The sequence below is a fragment of the Cherax quadricarinatus genome, chromosome 29 (assembly GCF_038502225.1).
Source record: "Cherax quadricarinatus isolate ZL_2023a chromosome 29, ASM3850222v1, whole genome shotgun sequence".
Lineage (NCBI taxonomy): Eukaryota > Metazoa > Arthropoda > Malacostraca > Decapoda > Parastacidae > Cherax > Cherax quadricarinatus.
The window spans coordinates 24,716,113-24,740,254 of NC_091320.1; the positions used below are offsets into that span (position 1 = coordinate 24,716,113).

Below are 24,142 nucleotides of genomic sequence, written 5' to 3' on the forward strand. Positions count from 1 at the left end.
TTCGGCTGATCGGGTACTGACTTCAGGTATCAGTCCAGCTCCGTCTTGAAAGCAGCCATGGGTCTACTGGCAATTTCCCTTATGCCTGGCGGGAGGCTGCTGAACAGTCTTGGGCCCCGTACACTTAGTGTATTAATGGCGTCCTTACTTTTCATTGGGGGTATGTTGTACCGCCTGCCCAGTCTTTTGCTTTCACAGGGAGTGATTTATGTGTGCAGATTTGGGACTCAGTCCCTCTAGGATTTTCCAGGTGTTGATTAGGATGTATCTCTCCCGCCTGCGTTCCAGTGAGTACAGGTCAGGTGACTCCAAGCGTTTCTAGTAATTAAGGTGTTTGACGGAACTTATATGTGCAGTAAAGGTTCTCTATACATTCGCTAGATTTGCGATTTCACCTGCCTTGAATGGGGATCATATTAGTGTACAGCAGTAGTGTACCTAGTTGGATACAACTGCTGCAGAGCATGGTGGTGGCTAGACGATGGTGGACCAGCTGGATAACAGCTGCTGGAGATCATGGTGGTGGCTGGACGATGGTGGACCAGCTGGGTACAGCTGCTGAAGAGCATGGTGGCGGGCCAGCTGGGTACAGCTGCTGGAGAGCATGGTGGTGGGCTGAACGATGGTGGGCCAGCTGGGTACAGCTGCTGGAGAGCATGGTGGTGGGCTGGACGATGGTGGGCCAGCTGGGTACAGCTGCTGAAGAGCATGGTGGTGGGCTGGACGATGGTGGGTCAGCTGGGTACAGCTGCTGGAGAGCATGGTAGAGGGCTGGACGATGATGGGTCAGCTGGGTACAGCTGCTGGAGAGCATGGTGGTGGGCCAGCTGGGTACAGCTGCTGGAGAGCATGGTGGTGGCTGGACGGTGGTGGACCACCTGGGTATGGCTTCTCAGCTATCAGGGGATTGCTGGGTGAGGGCAGTAACCTTGGCGCGCGCCCAGCCAGCCTAGCACCACCTCTCAGCCTAAAGCAACTTTACCCTAGCCTGCTGCCTCCGTAGCGGTGACCACTTCAGCAGTAGAAGCGATACTAGCCGCTAGCGTCCACCGCCTGCGCCTGTGGCGGCAGGAGCGGGTAAAATAAAGGGTGTGCGGGAAATGCCTGCTGGTCCTCCCGGGCCTGAGCAGGATCTTGTGACGTGGGTTGTGACGTCACCAAGTGTTACCCTCTGTCATCAGCATTATCTGAAGGTGCATAGTCTGGCCAGGGCAGCGAGTTCGATCACACCTCCCTCATTCAGGCCGCCCCACGCCCAGCTGCACCTGATACATACTTACCACACGAGACGTCAGTTCTTAATATCTCGACCGCCATTCCCGACAAACATGGCGGACTTGTCCACGAAGTCGAGATCGCTGCCAGCTCCGTCGCCTGCTGCTGCTGTGGCCGGTAGGTGCGGCAGATGCTGCTTCTGCTGTGGCTTAAATCACGATAATCTGGTGTTTTGTGCTCAAGTGTCACTTTCTGCTTCGTGTGCAGTGTAGTAAGTGATGATGGGAGTGACAGTGTCAGTAGGGAAGTGGCATGTTGACAACCTTGTACAGTGGAATTAAAGTTTATTTTAAAAATAAGTCGCAACACAGTGTATTGTAAAAGTTTGGGATCAGCTTCACTGACATCATCTACATACAGCAGAGGCTTAATATTTGTAAAAACCTATCGATTGAACGAAGTCATTAAGGCTACAATTTACTCTTACATTAACGTTAAGAACTCTTGTAAATATGAATTATAATACCCAATAAATGCTGAGAAAATCTATACACACTGAGATAGTACATATATATACTGGTGCATAGGATAGTATACATACACTGTATATACACACACTGGTGGATAGTATATATACACAACTCTGGGTGTTCCTATTGGCATCACAGGAGGTAGGTGTGTTTATATTAGTGTTGGTGAGTTGCAAGAACCGGTGTCAGTAAGATTGTTGTTGTGTTGCAGACCCCGCCTTGTGGAGCGTGGCTGACGTGCGCGCATGGTTGAACCTGCAAGCTGCGCAACTCCACCTTCCTCCTCTCATGCTCAACTTCTGGAACTTGGGCGGTCCTGCGCTTCTGAAGCTGACTGAGGCGCAGTTCCGCCAGCTGGCTCCCGTTGGGGGAGAGTTGCTCTATGCCCAGCTGGAGATTTGGAGGGGGGCATTACGCGCTGCTCCCAGACTGCCTCAGTACCAGTACAGGTATCGTTTGCACCCTGACCCAAGCCAGATGCAAGGACCCCAAGGTCAGCAGCACCTTCAACAGCAACAACAGCCCTGTCAGCAGCAACAGCAAGTGCCACAAGCAAACCAGCTGGAAAATTCTGGCCAGATTGGTTCCCCTCAGATAGGGTCACCAAGTCAACTGGGCTCCCCTAACCAGATGGGGTCCACGAATCAACAGGGATCTAACCAACTGGGGACCACTAACCAGCTGGGATCTCCTAATCAACTGGGATCCCCTAACCATCTGGGGTCCCCTAACCATCTGGGGTCCCCTAACCATCTGGGATCCCCTAACCATCTGGGATCCCCTAACCATCTGGGATCCCCTAACCATCTAGGATCTAACCCTCTGGGATCCCCTAACCATTTGGGGTCCCCTAACCATCTGGGGTCTCCTAACCATCTGGGAACTCCTAACCAGCTGAGTTCCCCCAGTCATTTGGGGTCTCCCAATCATCTGGGTTCTCCATCGACTCCTCCTATCCCTATAACAAGTAACCTGGGCCAGGTGCCCACATCAGTAGTGCAGGTGACGCAGCAGCAGCAAAAACAGCAGCAACATCTGCAGGGTGGTAATGGTGGTGCAGGAGCCTGCCAACCCCAGCCGGGCACCCCAGCTCCACAGCCTCCTCCTCCTCCACCGCAGCAGCAGGCCAATGGAGGCGTCTACCTGGAAGAACAGTGTCTCGAGATGACGGCTCTTCTCCAGCAGCAAGCCAGCAGCCCCAAGGCCGCCCACACCACCCGCGTCCCCGCCCACTCTCCCCAGGACGACGCCTATGATTCTGATGGTGAGTACCTCAACCCACTGTGTTGTAGTATCTTAGGTAATTTTCATGAAGTTAGCGCTGAACAACAAAAGTATGTATGAGGATTCCAAATCTTAGAGTGACGCAGCACGTCATTTTTTGTATTTTTTCAGGATTTTTTTATTGAAAAATCAAGCATTTTGGACAGTTGACTTAACAATAGGCTATCACTACCTCCTTCAGTAATACTGATAAGTAAAAAAAGACAATTATTTTTTCTGTGACTAAACATCCTTAGGTACTGGATTAATTCTAATTTTAAGACTAAATGTGTCTGAAGCACACTGACCTCGGTAACTGATTTATTGTTCATTGTTATCTCATGTTCGAGACCATTTTTATTATATTAATGGGAAAACAATAAACCCAGAGGGGTAATGGAGACTGCTGAATATAAGGTCATTTGGTTTGATCCAAAGAAGGGGTTGCCTCCAGCTCTTTGGATCAGAATCCCTTTACCAGCATCAAGGCACACCTTGAAGGGTATCTCTGAGACCTTTTCTGTGATGCCTTCCTTGAACAGTCAGCCTTGTGCTCTCCACCTACTATAAGCTGGTGTTATTATTTAGAGGTTTTCAATCACGTTTTATTTTAATGAAAGTTAGCTGGATGTTTGTTGGTTGTTTAGGGACCCGACACTTGTAGAACAGGAATGTGGGGAGTTAACCTGTGTGGAGAAATGGATGCTGAGGGAGGTGGTTTCTGACTGGTAGCTGTGGTTGGTTAAAAGGTTTTCTTTCAGGTAAGTAAGAAGATTAAGAAAAAGATGGGTTCAGGTCAGCTTACTGTTAGTGAAAGGAAATGTGCACCGTTTTCAATAATTCCTCTCAGATTTTACACGAGGATACAAACGCAATTCCAGAAATCAATAATTATACTATTTAGGACGAAAATAAATAATGCAATATCAAAGTCACTAGCGACATGATAAATAAGAACTTTCTAAACAGACGTAACTAGTAACTTTGAAGTCAAACACGTCACCCGGCTCTGAGGAGCTGTTTTCAAGGCTTCTAAAGGATTGTAAGGAGGAACTTAATACACAAACAGGTATCGTCGCTACAAACGGTATCGTACCGGGTAAATGGAAAAAATCAAGTGGTACCCAATTACAAAGCGGGAGATAGGCCCCTTAACTTCAAATTATAGACCAGTTAACCTAACTAATTGTGGGAAAGTTGATGGAATCAGTAATTGCTGTTGTGGTCGGAGAAATGGCAAATGTAGTTTTATGCAGACAAGTTTAAGTTTATAATCCCAGGAAAAAGAAATAGCACTTAAGTAAAACAATGTTCTTAGTCAAAGTGAATGTGAAAAATGATTAGGAGGGTTTAAGGGTTCACAATAAAGCTAAAAGAATTCTTGGCTTCATATCAAGGAGTATAAATGATAGAAGTTCTAAGGTTGTACTTCAGGTCTATATACTCGTATCTTCAGTTAGACTTCATTTAGATTATGTTGCTTTCTTCTGGTCTCCCTGTTAAAGGATTAACATAAATGCGCTCGAACATATAAAGAGAAGGAAGTTGATTCCATTTATTAAAAGCCTTTCCAAGGAAAATAGGCTGAGCACTTTTTTGAATAGGTGTTAAATTAGGGAAGATATGAGGCAAAAACTGGGTAGCTTTAATTACAGAAAGGTTGAAGGGTACATGAGTGGGCCATGAGGCAAAAACTCGGTAGCTTTAATTACAGAAAGGTTGAAGGGTACATGAGTGGGCCTGCTGTAGTGTTCCTTCCCACTTATGTATCAAAAGTTATTACAGACTCAAAAGATACACGGGGCATAGTTAGACATCAGGAAGGAGGGGAAGAATGCCGTTTTAAGAGGTTGTTTGATAGTTTTATTATGTACCTCATTACTGATCTTATGTCATATGCAAGGCTGGCAAACAAAAAATTTTTTTCGGCTACATTTGTAAGAGCTACAAGGGAAGGACTATTCGAATTAATTATACTTGCCTACAATGGAGAAGCATAGATAGGACAAGATTGTAAGGTTACTCGTGAAACCAGTACCTACCTGTGACCGGTTTCGAAAGTTTTTGTGAGCCTGGGGCCAGGCTTTTCTGTTGATTGTCTGTTCAAGCAGGCTGTTACTGGAAAAAATGCACAACTGCAGTATAATGCGATTCTTTATTGACATCTGCAAAGATATACCTGAGAAGAGGAGATGGCGTACGTCGATTGCATGATAGTCATTAACGTAGCATATCACCTATATATACCATGAGTCAAGGGTATTTTGATCTCTAAAATAGGGCTGAAAGTAAACTCATAGTTACATGTTTGTGTGAGTATTGTGGTGTAGGGGAGGGATGTTGCCACCATCATGGATAAGGAGAGGTGTGGGAGGGTAGCCACTGTAAGGGAACTGTGCCACTGTGTGGATGAAGGATAAGCATTGTGGAGGTGGGGGTATCACTATAGGGAAGAAGAACTATGGATAGGGAGAGTTGGCCACTGTGGGTAGGGGAAATTAGCCACTTTAGGAGGGGGTGGAATTGGGTAGACTAGCCACTTGAGTGCCACAGTGGGAGTGGGTTACTGCTGCCACTGTCATGGTGGGTTGCCGCTGCCACTTGGGGTAGGGGTGCCACTGTAGGGAATGGAGAGACTTGTTGCTTCCACTGTTGGTGTCTGGGCGGGCAGGGAAGGGGGGGTTGTTGCTGCTGCCATTGCCTTAACTGTAAACAGACAACAAACAAGGCACAAGAGTGTTGCTGCTGCCAGAGTGACCCCGCCCTACCCCCGAGGCTGGTTGAATCACAGCCACACTACACTTGTCTTTGTGTGTTACACGCGAAACGCAACAATTGAGGCTAGTGAAGGCATTTATCATAAGGACCTATGTGAGGGTGGGTGGCTTTGGGCCTTGTGTAGAGGCATCGTAAGATCGGTTGTTGCGACGGGTCCTCGCTGTGTCAGGCTCAAGGTGATACCAGTGCTAGCCTCTATCAGGGACCCGTGGAAATCTCAACGCTTCTACCCACTCCAACCTCCATTTTTTCTCCCGTTATGTACTACTGTTGTTGCAACGCCACTTCCCTACCATGACCTGCATGAATCGCTGACAGTATCAGTTTACTTTTTGTTTTATACTGTAGTTGTCTTGGGTTAATATTTTTGCAAAGTTTGTGATAAAAGACAACCCAGAGGTGTGTGACGTCAGAGCTTTCATTTTAGGTGGAGTCGAGTGTTGGACGTACATGACGTAGTGTACATGTGTACGTTCATTGTTGATGTGTACCTGTTGTTTGTAGTGTGTGCATATCTGTTTATTGTGCAAACGAGTGTTAGGTATGTGTGTACGTCCTATTAATGTGTACATGCTTCTAATGTGTACGCAGGTGTTGCTAATGTGCACACTCATGTTGCAAATGTATTCAAGTAAATGTGTACTTCAGTTTTTAAAGCATGTGCAAATGTTTAAATGTGCACATGCGTTGCTTACGTGTAGACGAGTGTTGCTGAAGCGTACAAGTGTTGCCAGCGTGTATACGAGTGTTGCTAACGTGTGCATGAGTAAGACCTGAGGCCTGTGTGAAGTATACAAAATAGTACTGGCGACCACACGATAAGTGGAGGTGCATGTACGGAAATTAACTTACACACACACACACACACACACACACACACACACACACACACACACACACACACACACACACACACACAGAGTTGTAAGGCAGTGGAATAGCCTAGAAAATGACGTAGTGGAGGCAGGAACCATACACAGTTTTAAGACGAGGTTTGATAAAGCTCATGGAGCGGGGAGAGAGAGGGCCTAGTAGCAACCGGTGAAGAGGCGGGGCCAGGAGCTAGGACTCGACCCCTGCAACCACAAATAGGTGAGTACACACACACACACACACACACACACACACACACACACACACACACACACACACACCCCACACACACACACACACCCACACACACACCCACCCACCCACACACACACCCACCCACACACACACCCCCCACACACACCCCACACACACACCCCACCCACCCCCACACACACACCCCACCCACCCCCACACACACACCCCACCCACCCCACACACACACCCCACCCACCCCCACACACACACACCCCACCCACCCCCACACACACACACCCCACAACCCCCCCCACCCCCACACCCCACACACTCCCCCCACACCCCCACACACTCCCCACACCCCCACACACACACACCCCCCCACACACACCCCCCCACACACACACCCACACACACACCCCCACACACACACCCCACACCACCCCCCCACACACACACCCCACACACCCCCACCCCACACACACACCCCACACACCCCACACCCACACCCCACACACACACCCCACACACACCCCACACACACACACACCCCACACACACACCCCACACACACACCCCACACACACCCCACACACACACCCCACACACCCCACACACACACCCCACACCACCCACACACACACACTTCACACACACACCCCACACACACCCCACACACACACCCCACACACACACCCCACACACACACCCCACACACACACCCCACACACACACCCCACACACACCCCCACCCCCCCCCACACCCCACACCCCACCCCCACACACACACCACACACCACACACACACCACACACACACCACACGCGCACCACCACACACACACACACCACACACACACACACCACACACACACACCACACACACACGACACACACGACACACACACCACACACACCACACACACACCACACACACACCACACACACACCACACACACACACCACACACACACACACCACACACACACACCACACACACACCACACACACACACACACCACACACACACCACACACACACACACACCACACACACACCACACACACCACACACACCACACACACACACACACACACACACACACACACACACACACACACACACACACACACACACACACACACCACACACCACACACACACACCACACACACACACACCACACACACCACACACCACACACACACCACACACACACACACCACACACTTGTCATGTGGGTTCGATATTGTGGATGGGGCACGCGCGCACACGCGCACACACACGCGCGCACACACATGCACACACACGCATATACACGCAGAGGTATGATAAAGCGACCAGTGAAGAGGCGGGGCCAGGAGCGTGGACTCGACCCCTGCAACCTCAACTAGGTGAGTACAACTTGGTGAGTACACACACACCATGGGCACCGACAACATTGCGTTCGGGATTCCCGGCCGCCAAGGCCGCTGTTCTCCCTCCCTCCCTCAAATTGCCCCTCCTTCCCTCAACTTGCCCCTCCCTCCCTCAACTTGCCCCTCCCTCCCTCAACTTGCCCTCTCTCATCTCTAATCCCTTCTCTCTCCACTGGCAATTGAATTCGTGTGTAAATATGACTGTCTCTGTAATCAGTACTGCTCGCTCCCTCCATCTATTTTGAGGTTCTCCCCTCCATTATATTTTAATTTCCTATACAATGAAATCCCCCCTCTACGTCATATAGTGACGTTCTCTTCTCCAATTATATACTGAAATAATTGGCAGTTGGTGGGGTGCATCCAGCATAGCTATTGATAACGCAAAATTATAAGTTTAAGAACATAAGAACATAAGAACGAAGGAACACTGCAGAAGGCCTACTGGCCCATGCGAGGCAGGTCCAAGTCCCTACCGGCTTAAGCCAATGCACCCAACCTAGTCAGGTCAGGTCACATTGACTTAAGGGAGGAACACGGCAACCGACCTGTTAGCACAAGCTATCCTACCTGGTAAGACCTACCTAGGGTAGGACTGAGTATACAGTGTATACTCGGGTAATATTGTGTATACTCAGGTAATACTGTGTATACTCAGTTAAGACTCGAGTATAGGATGTATATTCATGTAATGATGTGTATGCTCACGTAAAACTGTATATTCTGGTACGACTGTAAGGGCAAGTTTGATTTGTTACTTCTGGGATCTTTTAAGCGTAGTGAAACAGGTTGATGGGTGTATAAGGTGACGGGAGATGAGGAAAAAGTGGCCAGGTGTAGTGTATTGATAAACAGGTGTATAAAGGTGGTTGGGTATTAGCGAGGGGTCAAGAGCATTAGGGACTGGAAAATAATGGATAAGGGTTAGGAAGAAGGGATATTGGGGACTGAGTAAAGACTATCAGGGATGAGGTAAAGGATGGTATTAGGGAGTGGGGAATAGTGGTTGTGGCGAAGTAGAGGTATCATGTGGGAGTTCGTATACGTGGATTAGGGTAGAAATACTCACTTAGGCTGTTATACGTATATTGGCGATATGTGGAGAGAGACCTGCCAGCCGTTACCTATCTCCTTGCTACTACTCGATATACTGGCTAGCCGGGCTGCCCAGTACCCAGTGGGTCTTTGAATACTGCTGAGGTCAGCACAATATGAAAGACCGTGACTCAAGAGACGGTTGATCGTTGAGTCAGACGGTACTGGTAACTGGTTACTACTACTGAGACTGGTAACTGGTTACTACTACTGAGAGCTCGGCGACGCTAACGTATGTCGTCCCGACATACAACTAATACAAACTAGAGATGGTAGGTATACGGCTTGGGCTGATTCTATACAATGTCAAAGTACACAACATTAAACATTATAGATACATAAGTAGAACATTGGAATGAAAGCTTACGTAACTGAAACTGTAATGCAATACAAGGTATACTATAGTACAACTTAAAACTCAACAAATGAACAACGAACTCAACATTGAGATTACAAGTGATAAAAACAAAAATTTTGATCGATCGATCTGTATTCGTGTGATCTACGGATTCTGAGGAAGGAATATATACAAAGAAAGAGTGTTTAACAGAAAGGCAGATTCGGTGCACGCAAATCTAGACTGTTAACTCTCAGAATGCGGAGAGAACATGAACACAAAAAAAAAAAATTCTTGAATACTGATAAGTTGATACTGTAATTATTCATCTATACAGGTTATTTACATTTAACCCCAACTCTGCTAGGGTGTGATTGACATATGCAGAATGGGTGTCATCTCTGGGAGGATCAAACTCTGTAGCATTGGCTAACTCATGCTGTATTTGAGGCAAATCTGAATTGGAAGTTACAAATGATACTTGAGGATTTCTCAATACCTGTCGTGTACGTAGGGAATAACGACATTCAGGTTGGTCGTCTGACTGAGTATCAGAGGAAGAGAGTACAGGATCAGGAGGATTGTCAGAGTCTGTCACATTAGTCTGGGTTGGAACATCATTATCATCACATACTAACTTCATATGATCCAAATGCGATTCTTTATACTGACCAGTACTAATCTCTCTAACCTTATACTTATTACCAGTGATATGTTCAACTACTCGATAAGGACCAACAAACCTTTGATCAAGCTTTGGCATAGCAGACGTTTTGTTAAAATTAGTCAGCATAACTCTCGAACCTACTTTGATTTTGGATGGCTTTACTCGAGTATTTGCGACTCTTGTAAATTCTGCTGTTGATTTATGAAGTGTTTCACGGATTCTTCTAAAAACACTTTGAGCTAAGCTGGTACGAGTTGCTACGAAATCATCAGGGTTGTAATTTGGTTTCGGATTAGAATACAACAACTCATAAGGCAAACGTTTATCTACACCATACAGTGCATAATGTGGAGTGTCACCTATAGAAACATTGTAAGCAGAATTTATAGCACACTGCACATCAGGTATAACTTCATCCCAAGTTTCACTATTGGGATTGATAGTGGCTCTCAAGACATCAAGTACTTTCTTATTGGTTCGTTCCGCTAACCCATTGCTGGCAGGATGATGAGGAACAATGGTGGATTTAGTGATCTTGTACAAGGTACACAAATTTTCAAGAATTTCATTACAGAATTCACCTCCATTATCTGTTACTAGGGACTTAGGGGTGGTATGCCTGCAGATAATGCGTTCTTTAAACGCTTTAGCTACTGTCTCGGCAGTCTTGTCTGCAATAGGAACTAACTCGCAATATCTGGTGAAATGGTCTACCATAACACACAGATGTTTGTTACCTTGGAGGGAACATTGGAAATTAGTTAACAAATCTAGCGCAACTCTTTCCCAAGGTTCGCTAGTAGTTGGATACACTTGGATTGGATTAGGACCATTAGCATTGCCTTTATGTTGCATGCAGACACTACATTTCCTAACATACTCAGAAATATCAGTTGCCATACGAGGCCAAAAGTATTTCAATCTGGCTTGTTTTACTGAACGATCCATACCAGGGTGTGCAACACCTGGTACATCGTGAACTAGCTGTAAGGCTACATTCACTAGTGACTGTGGAATTACTAACTGGTATACTCTTCTGCTAGGAGTACCCAACTCGGCTGTTCGATACAGTAATTCTTGGTTCATGAGAAAGTCACTGATGGGTGCTGGTGGTTTCACAGTCAGAATAAGATCTTCCTGGAGCAGGAATCGTATCACACCAGACCACATGGGATCTGTTCGTTGAGCATTCTTTACATCTTCAACACTAAATGGAGGGTCTGCAGTTACTATACTAACATGTCGCGATAAGGCATCTGCGACTACATTTGACTTGCCAGGTAAATGCTCAAAGGTGGGATTGAACTCTTGGATAGTCAAGGTCCATCTAGCTAACCTTCCAGTAGGTTGTTTGTTCTGGAATAAGGGTATCAGTGGAGCATGATCTGTCAAGACATGAACAGAGTACTGATAAATAATGTCTCGGAAGTGCTTTAAAGACCATACTATTGCTAAAGCTTCTTGCTCAGTTACTGTATAATTACGTTCAGCCTTCGTAAGGACTCGGCTAGCAAATGCAACTGCGTTGTACTTGCCATCGGTCTTCTGAGCTAGTACGGCACCTATGCCAATTGAACTAGCATCAGTTGTCAGATAGAAAGGCTTAGAAAAATCTGGAAATTTCAAAATTGGAGCAGAAGTTAGCTTTTCTTTTAGAGTTTGGAATGCTCTTTCTTGACGGAAGGTCCAAACAAAAGGAGCATCTTTCTTAAGCAACTCAGTTAGAGGAGCAGCTATGGAAGAAAAATTGGCAATGAAAGATCTATAAAAACCTGCTAAGCCCACAAAGGATCTTACGGCATCAGCAGTTTTGGGAGTTGGAAAATTTAGTACTGCAGTTACTTTACTTTGGTCAGTCGTAACCCCTCTAGGAGTGACTACGTGACCAAGAAACTTAATTTCTGATCTGAAGAATTGACATTTTGACAGTTTGATCTTTAAATTGGCTTCTTCAAGCTTACCAAGTACTACATCAAGTCTTTTCAAGTGTGTATCCACGTCTTTAGACATGACGATTACGTCATCTAAGTACACCATAAGTGCATTACCTATGAGACCTCTAAAGATATTAGTCATGAGCCTTGAGAACGTGATAGGGGAAGATCGTAATCCAAATGCCATACGGAGGAAGTGATAATGACCTGTAGGAGTGGAGAATGCAGTTAGCTCTTGGCTGTCCTCGTGAAGAGGGACTTGCCAAAACCCTTGTAACAAATCTAGGGTTGAAAAGACTTTGTTATCTCCAATATTACGTAAAAGATCACCCAGTACAGGGAGTGGAAAGCGATCTGGAATGGTTTTTGCGTTTAACTTCCTAAAGTCAATTACTGGACGCCAAGTACCATCCTTCTTAGGTACTAGTATCAAGGGTGCATTCCAAGGTGAATTGCTAGGTGCAATAACTCCATCATCAAGCATTTGATTGATCAATTCTTCTGCGACAGCAACTTGTGAATGAGGCATTCTGTACGCAGGTATGTAGATAGGTCTAGTACCAGGTTCAAGTGGAATACGATGGGACAATAAGTTCGTTATACCCATCTTCTCACCTGGTAAAGCAATGGCTTTACGACGTTTGTTCAACAGAGTCAACAAACGCTTGACTTCATCTGGGAAGTCAGTGGGAGCTAAGTCTTTCTCCTCAACTGGTGGAACAGATTGATCCAGTGAGGTGGATGAGGTCTCCCCGGCAGAAATAGCACCGACCCACTGGTCAGGTGACAACTCATCCTCTACCTGAACAGGGTAAGGATAGTGAACAAGGTCAACAAGATTGGTATTTGCTCTAAGGCGAACACTGTGACCAGAAGTGTTGGCCAGGTAGAAATGGATCTTACTATCTCTTACAACATGTAAGGATGGTTCAACAAATAGACCTTTTACTTTGCAGGAATCACTGTCAACTAGGACGTTATCACCATCTGAAACACTAGGAACAACTACAGACACTCTAGTGAGAGCACTAGCCGCAACAGAAACGTCTTTCTGCAGACGGCATGTGACGTCAACAAGAGATGGCATTACTAGTTGCAAGTAATTGTTTTCCGACAAGGCGTCCCCTGTGGAGAAACTACTACTCGAACTAGCAGGCATTGCAGGGATAGGTTGAGCACTCAAGGCAATCTGAGCGTCCTCGGACACTTGAGGCATCGGACTATCCTGCAATTCTGAAGGTATAGGTGGAACACTGATGGGAGTGACAGTATTACCAGTGCCTGACCGCTTGGGTACGCTACTGGAGAAAGCATTAGCTTGTAAGGACTTAATCCGTACATCATACTCTGCAGCAGTATGACAGATTTCTGATCCAAGCTGGTAACCCCAGAATGGAACGATCAAGTCGTCAATTTGTGCATGCCATCGATAAGGGTCGAGCACAATGCGTAAGTCTCGCATGGAAGCAAATCCCAGTAGAAGGTCACCAGGGAAAGTAATCTGATCGACAACAAGGAAGGAAACAGTGAAGTCTCTACCTTGGATAGAAAAGGTTAGGGCAGTCGTACCTCGGACACGCAGGTGAGAACCAGATACTCCACTAAGGGAGGACACAGGAGTCGGTTCTACGAGAAGGACATGTCGTAACTTCTTATCTTTAAACAAACTAGACCTAATAATATTGATTTGCGCACCAGAGTCCATGAACAATTGAACGGGCGCATTATAAACAGATGCTTGCACTATAGGGCCTATGGTTGCATTGGAAGTTATGTGCAAACAAAAAGGTGGATTGTCATCAGAAAAGACTTGTTCTACTCCATCCCCAAAATCATCTGTGTCAGAGACATGTGAAGCAACAACCTCGGCAGGGTTGTCATTCTCGAGACTGCTTAAGGCTTCAAAGGAGTTGTGAACGGGGATGGTGTACTCATTATCACCTACTGTCACCATGGGGCGGTTTGACTGGGGCGCTCGAATTCCCCCGACTGGGAAGAACGAGCCTGGTTCAGGTTAGTTTGAGAATTGAATGAATGAGCCTGGTTCTGGTTATTTTGAAAACCACGAGATCTGTTTCCTCGACGGGTTCTGCGGTTGGGACGACCACGGAAAGATCTAGAGTACTGAAGGTTATAGAGAGCATTACACTCAGATGTGTCATGTCCATGTATTCTATGATAAGTACAGTAAGGAAGATCTGAGTACTCATCATCAGTACGACGTCTCTTAGGATAACTATCAGGACAATTAATTGCAATATGTCCACGGAAACCACAGTTGTAACAATTCCGCCGACTATGGTTACTGAATGTACTATGAATACTACGAGGTGTATAACGACTCTGTACACTGGTTCTTGGTGATCTCTGAGATGATTGACGACTACGATTTGTCTCTGTGGCGCAAACAAGAGGTGGTGCAGACTGAGGCATATGTGTGACATTACTTTTAATACAAGGGAAAGTACCCTGGGGGCACAAGGAACGTACATGATTTAAGGCTGTAAGTGGTTCCATCGTTACAGTTGGAGGATCAGCCTCATAAGCACACACAGAAGCAGGTGGCATTAGTTCTTTAATTGCTCCAAAAGCTGCTATTTTAGCAATTGATTCTGTAAATGGTTTAGCCTCTTCAGAGAGAAAAGATGATGATTGGACAGCATTGATAAATGATGATAAAAGTTTATCTAATCTAACAGCAAATGCACTCAACGATTCAGTACTCATGGGTGTAGCATTCACTAGTTCTCTAAGAACGACATATGGATCAGCTGTTTTTACTGGGACAAGGAAAGAACGAATCAGTTCCTCATATTGTGACCACCTAGTAAGGTTCCTGAAGTCTCGCATATCAAGGAGATCAACAACGTGAACAGCAGCAGGAGATCGATAAAGAGCTTCTTTAGCAATTCTGATAAGGCTTTCCTCTGAAGGAGGACCTTCACCTAGGGCACTAGCACGAGAACGAATGGCTGCAAACCATGCTTCAAGACTATGTACATGGCCATTGAATAAAGGTAACGCATCAAGGGAATCACGAGTATAACTATAATATCTCGGTGTCTGGGTCGGTCTGTCAGTCGGTAAGGAACTGTGAGGACTGATGACAGGACCAGCAGTAGTAGCCTGAGAGGTCTGAGTGTCGACATTCACTAAAGTATCACTTGACGGTATGTGAGACATAATGGCAAAGTAGCACGAGAACAAATAAGGCAAAAATAATGAACAATAAAAATGATATAAAATTCTAGAATTGAAATGAAGATATACAACTAAGTCTGCAAAATAATACCTAAATACACTGCAAGAGGAATGAAAACTCAATTTAAAGGACTATTGACCAAGGAAAAAAAAAAATTTACATTGAAATATACAAGTAAAAATATTACTGGAGACTGAATTAAATTCAAAATGAGCTGTCTTTACTCTTGCTAATAAAGAAATTAATTAATTAAAATTTTTAAATCAATGTGAAAGTATCAAATAAAATTATTAAATTGTTAACTGGGAAATTTAAGTATTTTCTAAGAATGCATAGACAAAATTAAAATATAATGCACAAAATATCAATAAAAGAAAAGAATTCACTGCAGAACAGTTCAACAAAATAATTCACTTCAGAACAAGTGCAACAAAATAAAGTATAGAAATAATCACTGCAGTAATAAGTTGCACTGGGAAAACTCAGGTAAAATAATGAATTAAAATTATGAAGAAAAAAAAAAATAAACTGATTGAACACTTTAACTCTTAATTGTAAATTAGACAAAACAATTTACTCAACAGAGTAAGGAAACACTTTACGTTAAAAGTAATTGAAATTGCATCAAGAGTGAATTTGTTCAAGAATATAAAAATATGAAAAAAAAATTAAAACACAGGTACAAAACAGGGAATATAACACTTACAATGACGGAGCCTACTTCTTAAATTAATATTCTTACAACAAAATTCTGCTGTGACTGATACAACAAAAATCTTGCTGTGACTGATACGACAAAAATTTTGCTGGCAAAAATAATGGTACACAGTCTGCGAAAAAATTAGAGAAATGAGACACTGTTGGCATACGAAAAAAAATGACACACATAGAAATAAATGGAAAATTTGGTATACTGGGGTAAATATCACTGCAGAATACAACGCTGAAAGAATACAAAAAAAAATTGAATCACTTCACACAGAGTGACTGACTGGTACACTACACAATAATACTTACTACAGACGAGTAGCATAAGAAAAACACAGCAGAATAATATAAGTGAAAACACTGAAAAATTATTCTAAAAAATAATGAGTCAAAAATACTGCGTTTACACTGAAAACACAAGGTTTAGAGTACACAAGAATTTTACTATAAATGTCTCACACACGCAAATGTCTTTAAATGCAAGAAAATGTCTCAAAAAAATTATCACTGAAGTGGAGAGTAGTAGACGGGCGGTGATGGGGTGACGAGGTGAAGATATTGTCCTGTGGGCGGGCGGTGTTTCCTCCTACACCCACACACTGTTGTCGTGAAGAAATGTGCGTTCTAGACGAACTCACATAACTGGCTTTATCTCGTTGGCACCAGCTACAATCTCTTGACCAATTATGTGAGCCAAAACAGTACTAGGACCCGGTACAAGGGTGCAAACAACCACAGGTAGATGAGTGGATGGCTGGTGGGAGAGAGTGGGGGGTGTGACTCTCGCTGGGGTACTGCCGCGCACCCCGGGTGGTGGGAGAGAGTGGTAAGGGGGGGGACGGTGAGGCTGCCGCGCGCCCCACTCACCCACAGATGGTTTAACCCACTCTATGCCACAGGAATGGTGAAAACCACTCTTAGCATCCAACAGGAAGCACAAAGCGAGATACACAATACCTCAGAGGAATCTGGCTTACTTCTTACTGCGTGGCTTACTTCTCTCTCTCAGCTGGGTTAGAAGCTGGGTTGGCTGACTGGCTTACCCCACGAGAATGGATGACTGGAAGACGTGTAACGATGCACAAAGCACGGAGGAGCAGTTGGATGACAGGAGACAGGCTGGATGATAGGCTGACTGGCGTTCACTTCCACAGTCTGGCTTACTGACTGGCTTAATTGCAAAATCCGGGTCAACCCCTCGGAGATTGAAGCAATTAGCACACGAACTAAGCCAGGAAACTTGAAACGGCTGCAACAGGCTTGCAGGATGAAAGCTGTGAGGGGAGTCAGGCTTGGCTGGTGGTGCCGGAGGGTAGAGCTGGTGGCTGGAGAATCACCTTTGACCCTGGCGCTACTCACACAAACAGCCTTCAAACGCCTTGAATTACCCTTAAAAACGTAAATCCACGCTCCACACCGCTGCACACCATTTATCATGTGGGAGTTCGTATACGTGGATTAGGGTAGAAATACTCACTTAGGCTGTTATACGTATATTGGCGATATGTGGAGAGAGACCTGCCAGCCGTTACCTATCTCCTTGCTACTACTCGATATACTGGCTAGCCGGGCTGCCCAGTACCCAGTGGGTCTTTGAATACTGCTGAGGTCAGCACAATATGAAAGACCGTGACTCAAGAGACGGTTGATCGTTGAGTCAGACGGTACTGGTAACTGGTTACTACTACTGAGACTGGTAACTGGTTACTACTACTGAGAGAGGGGGGAGGTTCGTATTAAGAAGTGATAATGGTGGTTGGAACATGAACGTTCACAGCTTCCGGTGAGAACATTGAACATAGTGTGAACAATGTGTGGTGGTGATATTAGGTGACCCTGTGAGTGTATTGTGACCTGGTACCCCATTTTTGCTGCCTTGTTTATACTTTGCTGTGTTATATCTAAGTACTTCCGCTTGTTCTTCCTCCGCTAAACGGGTCAGTGTTGCAACTCCCATCATTCTAATGTGGCTTGGGTTTCCCAGTTTTGTGGGAGAGGATGTGTGTTGGTGCGGGTATGGGAAGGTTGTTATGGTTTGGTACCCCAGCCTTCTAGGCAAACATGCGTTTGTACATGGTTTCCACAACGTGCGAAAAGTCACGCTTGTTAATGAAGACACTTGTGCTTTTTTGACGCTCACTGCCATAAAGTATCTTACTGCTGGTATAAACCTTAATAATAGATACCGACAAATCGATTTAGAAAAACACGTAAGCAAACACTAGGACATATACACAAATAATCCGCACATAGAAGAGAGGAGCTTACGACGACGTTTCGGTCCGACTTGGGCCATTTACAAGTCGGTAGGTAAGACACATAGGCAACAGTTAGGCAACTTTATTCCGAAACGTTTCGCCTACACAGTAGGCTTCTTCAGTCGAATACAGAAAGTAGGCAGGAACAGTAGAGATGTGAAGACGATGTAATCAGTCCATCACCCTTGAAGTCGTAGAATTTGAGGTTGTCAGTCCCTCGGCCTGGAGAAGTTCAGTTCCATAGTCAGGAACTATCTGAAGAGAGGAAGTGTACAGGTTGAGGAAGTGTACAGGTTGAGGAAGTGTACAGGTTGAGGAAGTGTGCAGGTTGAGGAAGTGTACAGGTTGAGGAAGTGTGCAGGTTGAGGAAGTGTACAGGTTGAGGAAGTGTACAGGTTGAGGAAGTGTGCAGGTTGAGGAAGTGTACAGGTTGAGGAAGTGTGCAGGTTGAGGAAGTGTACAGGTTGAGGAAGTGTGCAGGTTGAGGAAGTGTACAGGTTGAGGAAGTGTGCAGGTTGAGGAAGTGTACAGGTTGAGGAAGTGTACAGGTTGAGGAAGTGTGCAGGTTGAGGAAGTGTACAGGTTGAGGAAGTGTACAGGTTGAGGAAGTGTGCAGGTTGAGGAAGTGTACAGGTTGAGGAAGTGTACAGGTTGAGGAAGTGTGCAGGTTGAGGAAGTGTACAGGTTGAGGAAGTGTACAGGTTGAGGAAGTGTTCAGGTTGAGGAAGTTTGCAGGTTGAGGAAGTGTGCAGGTTGAGGAAGTGTACAGGTTGAGGAAGTGTACAGGCTGAGGAAGTGTGTAGGTTGAGGAAGTGTGCAGGTTGAGGAAGTGTTCAGGTTGAGGAAGTGTACAGGTTGAGGAAGTGTTCAGGTTGAGGAAGTTTGCAGGTTGAGGAAGTTTGCAGGTTGGAGGAAAGGTGTGTAATATTCATGTTTGTTTTAACAGCGGTCAACAACAGAGACTTTTGTTCATTTTTTCAGAAGAGGCGGAGGACGAGGTCTGTGGCGGTGGCGGCGGCGGTAGTGGCAGCGGTGGGCGCGGTGGCACCCACATCCACCTGTGGCAGTTCCTGAAGGAGCTGCTGCAGCAGCCGCAACTCTATGGCTCTTGCATCCGCTGGCTGGACCGGCAGAAGGGCGTTTTCAAGATTGAAGACAGCGTACGGGTAGCTCGCTTGTGGGGCAAACGCAAGAACCGCCCAGCCATGAACTACGACAAGCTTTCCCGCTCCATCCGTCAGTACTACAAGAAAGGTATCATGAAGAAGACTGAACGGTCCCAGCGGCTCGTCTACCAGTTCTGCCATCCCTACTGCCTGTAGGGCTCGGCCAGACCTTCCCATAGTATGCTTGTGTGTGTCTGTGTGAGTGACAAACCTAGTGTTAAGGGGGGGAAGGTAATTTCCCCTAATTCCGCACAAGGTCAGTGGATGACTCGGCCTAACTCAGGCCTGAGCTCTGCAGTAAGGCCCTGTGCGTTATTTTTACACCATATATCTATGATATATTCCCATGTGTAAGTTCTATGAACTTCGTGTTATTTACGTTCGTGGCGGCATCAGTTAGTGTCGCCTGAGCGGTCCGTAGGCCTATGTTATTACTTAGCTCTATGGTAGACTTAAGGTAGTGTGTTAAGATTTGTTGTGATGTGGGTAGGGTGATGTAGGGGGCCGCCCTTATCTTGCGGACCCCTCCATCACAACCCACAACAACTTTAGTTAATAAAGAGGTATAGGGTTAAGGTTGTGGTGTGCGAGGCTACACCAGTAATTAAGTGTAGGTTAAGGTGGTGGTGTTTGACAGCCGTGAGGGCGGGTTGAGGAACCGGCCAACCCCTCCCCCCTCCTCATGGCCTAGCGGCGCCCCCACCACCCCCTCCTTCAGGTCGCTGAAGGGGGCGTCATAGGCGTAGTTGAGTTGTCATATGCATGGTTGGGTTGCCATGGACTTTGTTGAGTTGTTGGCATGTCTCACCACTCAACCAAGCCCAGCAGTGATGTGTGTTTTGCCAGTGTGAAAGTTTGCACGCCTAATGTGCGTGGGACGGGCGTGTGGGCGTGGATGAGGTGTATACACGCCATTTCCACGTCCACCTCTCGCCTAGGTCGATACCACCAGTATCTTACTACAATGTATAGTTTAAGAATAGATATATATTATTTATTTATGCTATGAAGTACTTATATGTAGTTATAAAAACCTAAAAAAAAAATATATATATATATATATATATATATATATATATATGTACATATATATATATATATATATATATATATATATATATATATATATATATATATATATATATATATATATATTCCCCCTTCCCCGTGTTAAATGAAGTGGATACGTATGTATTTTGCTTCTTGTCAAAAATATACTCCACCCAAAACTTATGTGTATTTCTTAACATCTCAGCTGAGGTCATTACCTGTAGTCGCCCCGGAGGTCACCGCCCCCGCGGCACGGTCCCAAACCTGGCCTCCTGGTTGCTGGCCTGATTGATCTGTCGGGTTCCTGTTATAAAGGGCGATATATTGGGTAAATAACTGACGAAGTTCATCCTGTCTGCGTCTCCCTAACCTGAGGGTAACACTACCGTGACTCAAGGCGCATGCGCAGGGCGCACGGGTCCATGACTTCATGGCCAGTTGTACATTTTGAACCTCCAGGCGGTGGTTGGTATATGGGCGAATGGGCCACCAACAGCAACTTCTTTACTGAACATACATCAGAAAAGTCTGGTCCCAGGCCGAGCACCTGGGTGGGAAAACTGGAAATCCATGACGGGTATAAACCCTGGCACTGTATGAACACAGTACTTCCAGTGATACTATTGAACTTTGTGTGACCTGCTACGGGTTTAGTGCTTCCCCGTGAACACAAGATGTAAGACGCATCGCCACCCTTCAATCAGGAAGAGGGGGACTAGATGCCGGTGAGCGGCTCTTGATCCAAGGGATTGGACCTGTCCTGCCCTTGGATTATACCAGATTGCCTCCCATTCCCACAATGTTGTTTGATCCATGTGGGTTTAGCGCTTCCTTAATAATGTATGGTTATGGGAAAGAGGCTTAATTATGAGTTTAATAAACAGTAGCCTCGAGTAGGAGAAAACATCAGGGAGGAGTAACGGATTCAAGTTGGATAAATTTAGATTTGAAAAGGATATAGATAAGTACTGTGTTTTAAACAGTGGTCGTTGCATGGAACAATCTTCCGAGTAGGGTAATCAAGACTAAGCCGGGTAGCTGTAAAAAAAAAGTTGACAAATATACGAGTGGGAGGGTCTGGGTTTGATTGGTGTCGTGGGTACGGGAGTATATTATTGGGTAGCTCCCCTCAAGGAAGGTTCCTTGATGTTGGTGAGGGGCTCTTGATTTAGGGAATTGGATCTGAGCTCCAGTTCCCCGAATTAAGCCTGAATGCCTTCCACATCCCCCCCCCAGGCGCTGTATAATCCTCCGGGTTTAGCGCTTCCCCCTTGATTATAATAATAATAATTATTGGGTAGCTTTGGGTAGTGGTGGTTTTGATAAAGACCTGCCTTGTATGGGCCAGTAGGCCTTCTGCAGTGTTCCTCCATTCTTATGTAAAAACAGTTGTGTAAACACCAGAATGAACCTTGGTTGTAGTGAACCCCCAGCACCAAGTTCTCGAGCATTATCCCTTCCGTGGTGCTGGCCAGGGGATCTTGATCCCCTGGCCAGCATTCTGACTTGATCCTTTTCGGATCAAGTCAGAATGCCTCCCATTTCAATAGGACTTGTGTGACCTCCACAGTTTTAGCCCTTCTCCATGATCTCCAGTATTTCAGTGGCTTTTAAGTAACATTTAATAACTATAGAGTTGGTAAATGTACCATCACCGTGGCAAGTGGACACTGGTTTCTGACCTTAAGTAACCAAATAACAATAATCCAAAAAAGTCAATGACCTGTTTCCAATGGGGTCCTTGTAATATCTTATTATTCAAAGCCTAGCAGTAAATTACAGTAGGACTCAATCATGACTGGAACTTTAAAAGTTAAAACAGCATATCCCTTCTTTAGCGCACCCCAACTTGCAGCGCTGTATGACCCTTGCGGGTTTAGCGTTTAGTTTTGATAATGTGCCTGGTAAATAGGATACCGAAATGTTTCTCTTCAGTGGAATATAGTAGACGAGACGGTGGAGGTGGTGTTGATGTGGTAAGTAACTCAGGCTTATTAAAGCACAGACATGCGGCCTCACCTGCGCTGTGGCTTACGCTATTTTTTTTATATATGAAAACCTGAAAACGGCACCAGATACACTCCTGGGTCGTGGATAATAATGATGAAAGCTTGTGTAATATATTTGAAAAATTGCATGATATAAATACATGCTTGTGACAAATTATATGGTGTTGAATTACCCCTGCGGGTTTAGCGCTCACCTTGAATATTATAACCATAATAATGACAAAATATGTAGCAAAATGGTTCAGTCAAGGACGATGGAAGAATGTAAATTATTTTGATAGTTTAGATTATATGCGACTACAAAACACGTCAACCAGCAACTTCATTTTCTCTTACATATAAAAGCAACTTGTGGGTTACCTGCTACCCATAACCTTGTAACTAATATGGCCGACATATTACATAAACACATGAGTCTCCCAACATAAACATTGGTGACCTCCGTTTAAGTTCTACGGATTACCACCATGACACATGTTTTCCTCAACCAGAAACCTATACATAGTATCATGGAGTAACCATGAAAAATAGACCAGTGTATGTTTTCGTCACATGTGAGAGCATTTTTCATGGGTTAGGCAGATTAGGTTATTTGGGATTAAAGCCTATCGATTATACTGGGATCATTAAGGCTGTACGGCAAACTTTTCACCACCAAACAAGAATATTCTAATCCGCAAAATAGGGATTAAACTCTGAGCATATATACGCTGAAATGCCTTTCTCCATATATCCTGTGTTTTATATAATCAGTGGCTTTCCCTGTTTGCTATAAAATGTTATCCAGTTTAATAAAAAAAAACTTTTGTAGAAACCTATATATCAAGTGGAAATAATTTATTTATCTGTTATGCGTTTGCCGAAAACCTTTCCCAGGTGCCTCCTCTGATTGTCCCACCATTAATGCAGGTTCACTCTATTACATTTTAACTTAAGATGATTTGGTACACGTTAAGATTTTATCTTCGTCTTTTTCACCATTGCTCTGTTATGCTGAGCCACACACACCTACTTAGTATTCTGATAGCATTTTGTGTAGATTTTACCCTGATTTGCGAATATATTGATCAGTGTCACTCATCGTATAGGTGAGAATACTGTCATAATGACAGTACTGAGCAGTGTCATTCATGTGAGTGAACGTAACAGTAACACATAATGCGGCCTGTTTTCGCACAGCAAGTGATGTTCGCCCAGATTTGAACTTTTTCTGTCTAGACTGTCCAACTGCCTCCCAGCATACATAAGGTGGTTATCAATAGACCCCTGGCTGTCTTCAAGAGGGAGCTGGACAGACACCTAAAGTCAGTGCTTGACCAACCAGGCTGTGGTTCATACGTTGGATTGCGTGCGGCCGGCAGCAACAGCCTGGTTAACTAGGCTGTTAACCAGGGTGTTCCGGGGGCACTGACCCCCGGAACACCCAGGTATACTTCACTGAGCTTC

General features: G+C 45.1%; 1 protein-coding gene across 1 annotated transcript in view; it reads left to right on the forward strand.

The window, feature by feature from the left end:
• LOC128690535 (DNA-binding protein D-ETS-4) overlaps positions 1–21,039 on the forward strand; it is a 36,987-nt gene extending 15,948 nt beyond the window's left edge. The window contains exons 3-4 of the mRNA XM_053779220.2: positions 1,957–3,009; positions 19,453–21,039. Coding sequence (XP_053635195.2) covers positions 1,957–3,009; positions 19,453–19,793 — 1,394 coding nt within the window. The 3' untranslated portion in view covers positions 19,794–21,039. The remainder of the gene's footprint in view (positions 1–1,956; positions 3,010–19,452) is intronic.
• The last annotated feature ends 3,103 nt before the right edge of the window (positions 21,040–24,142 follow it).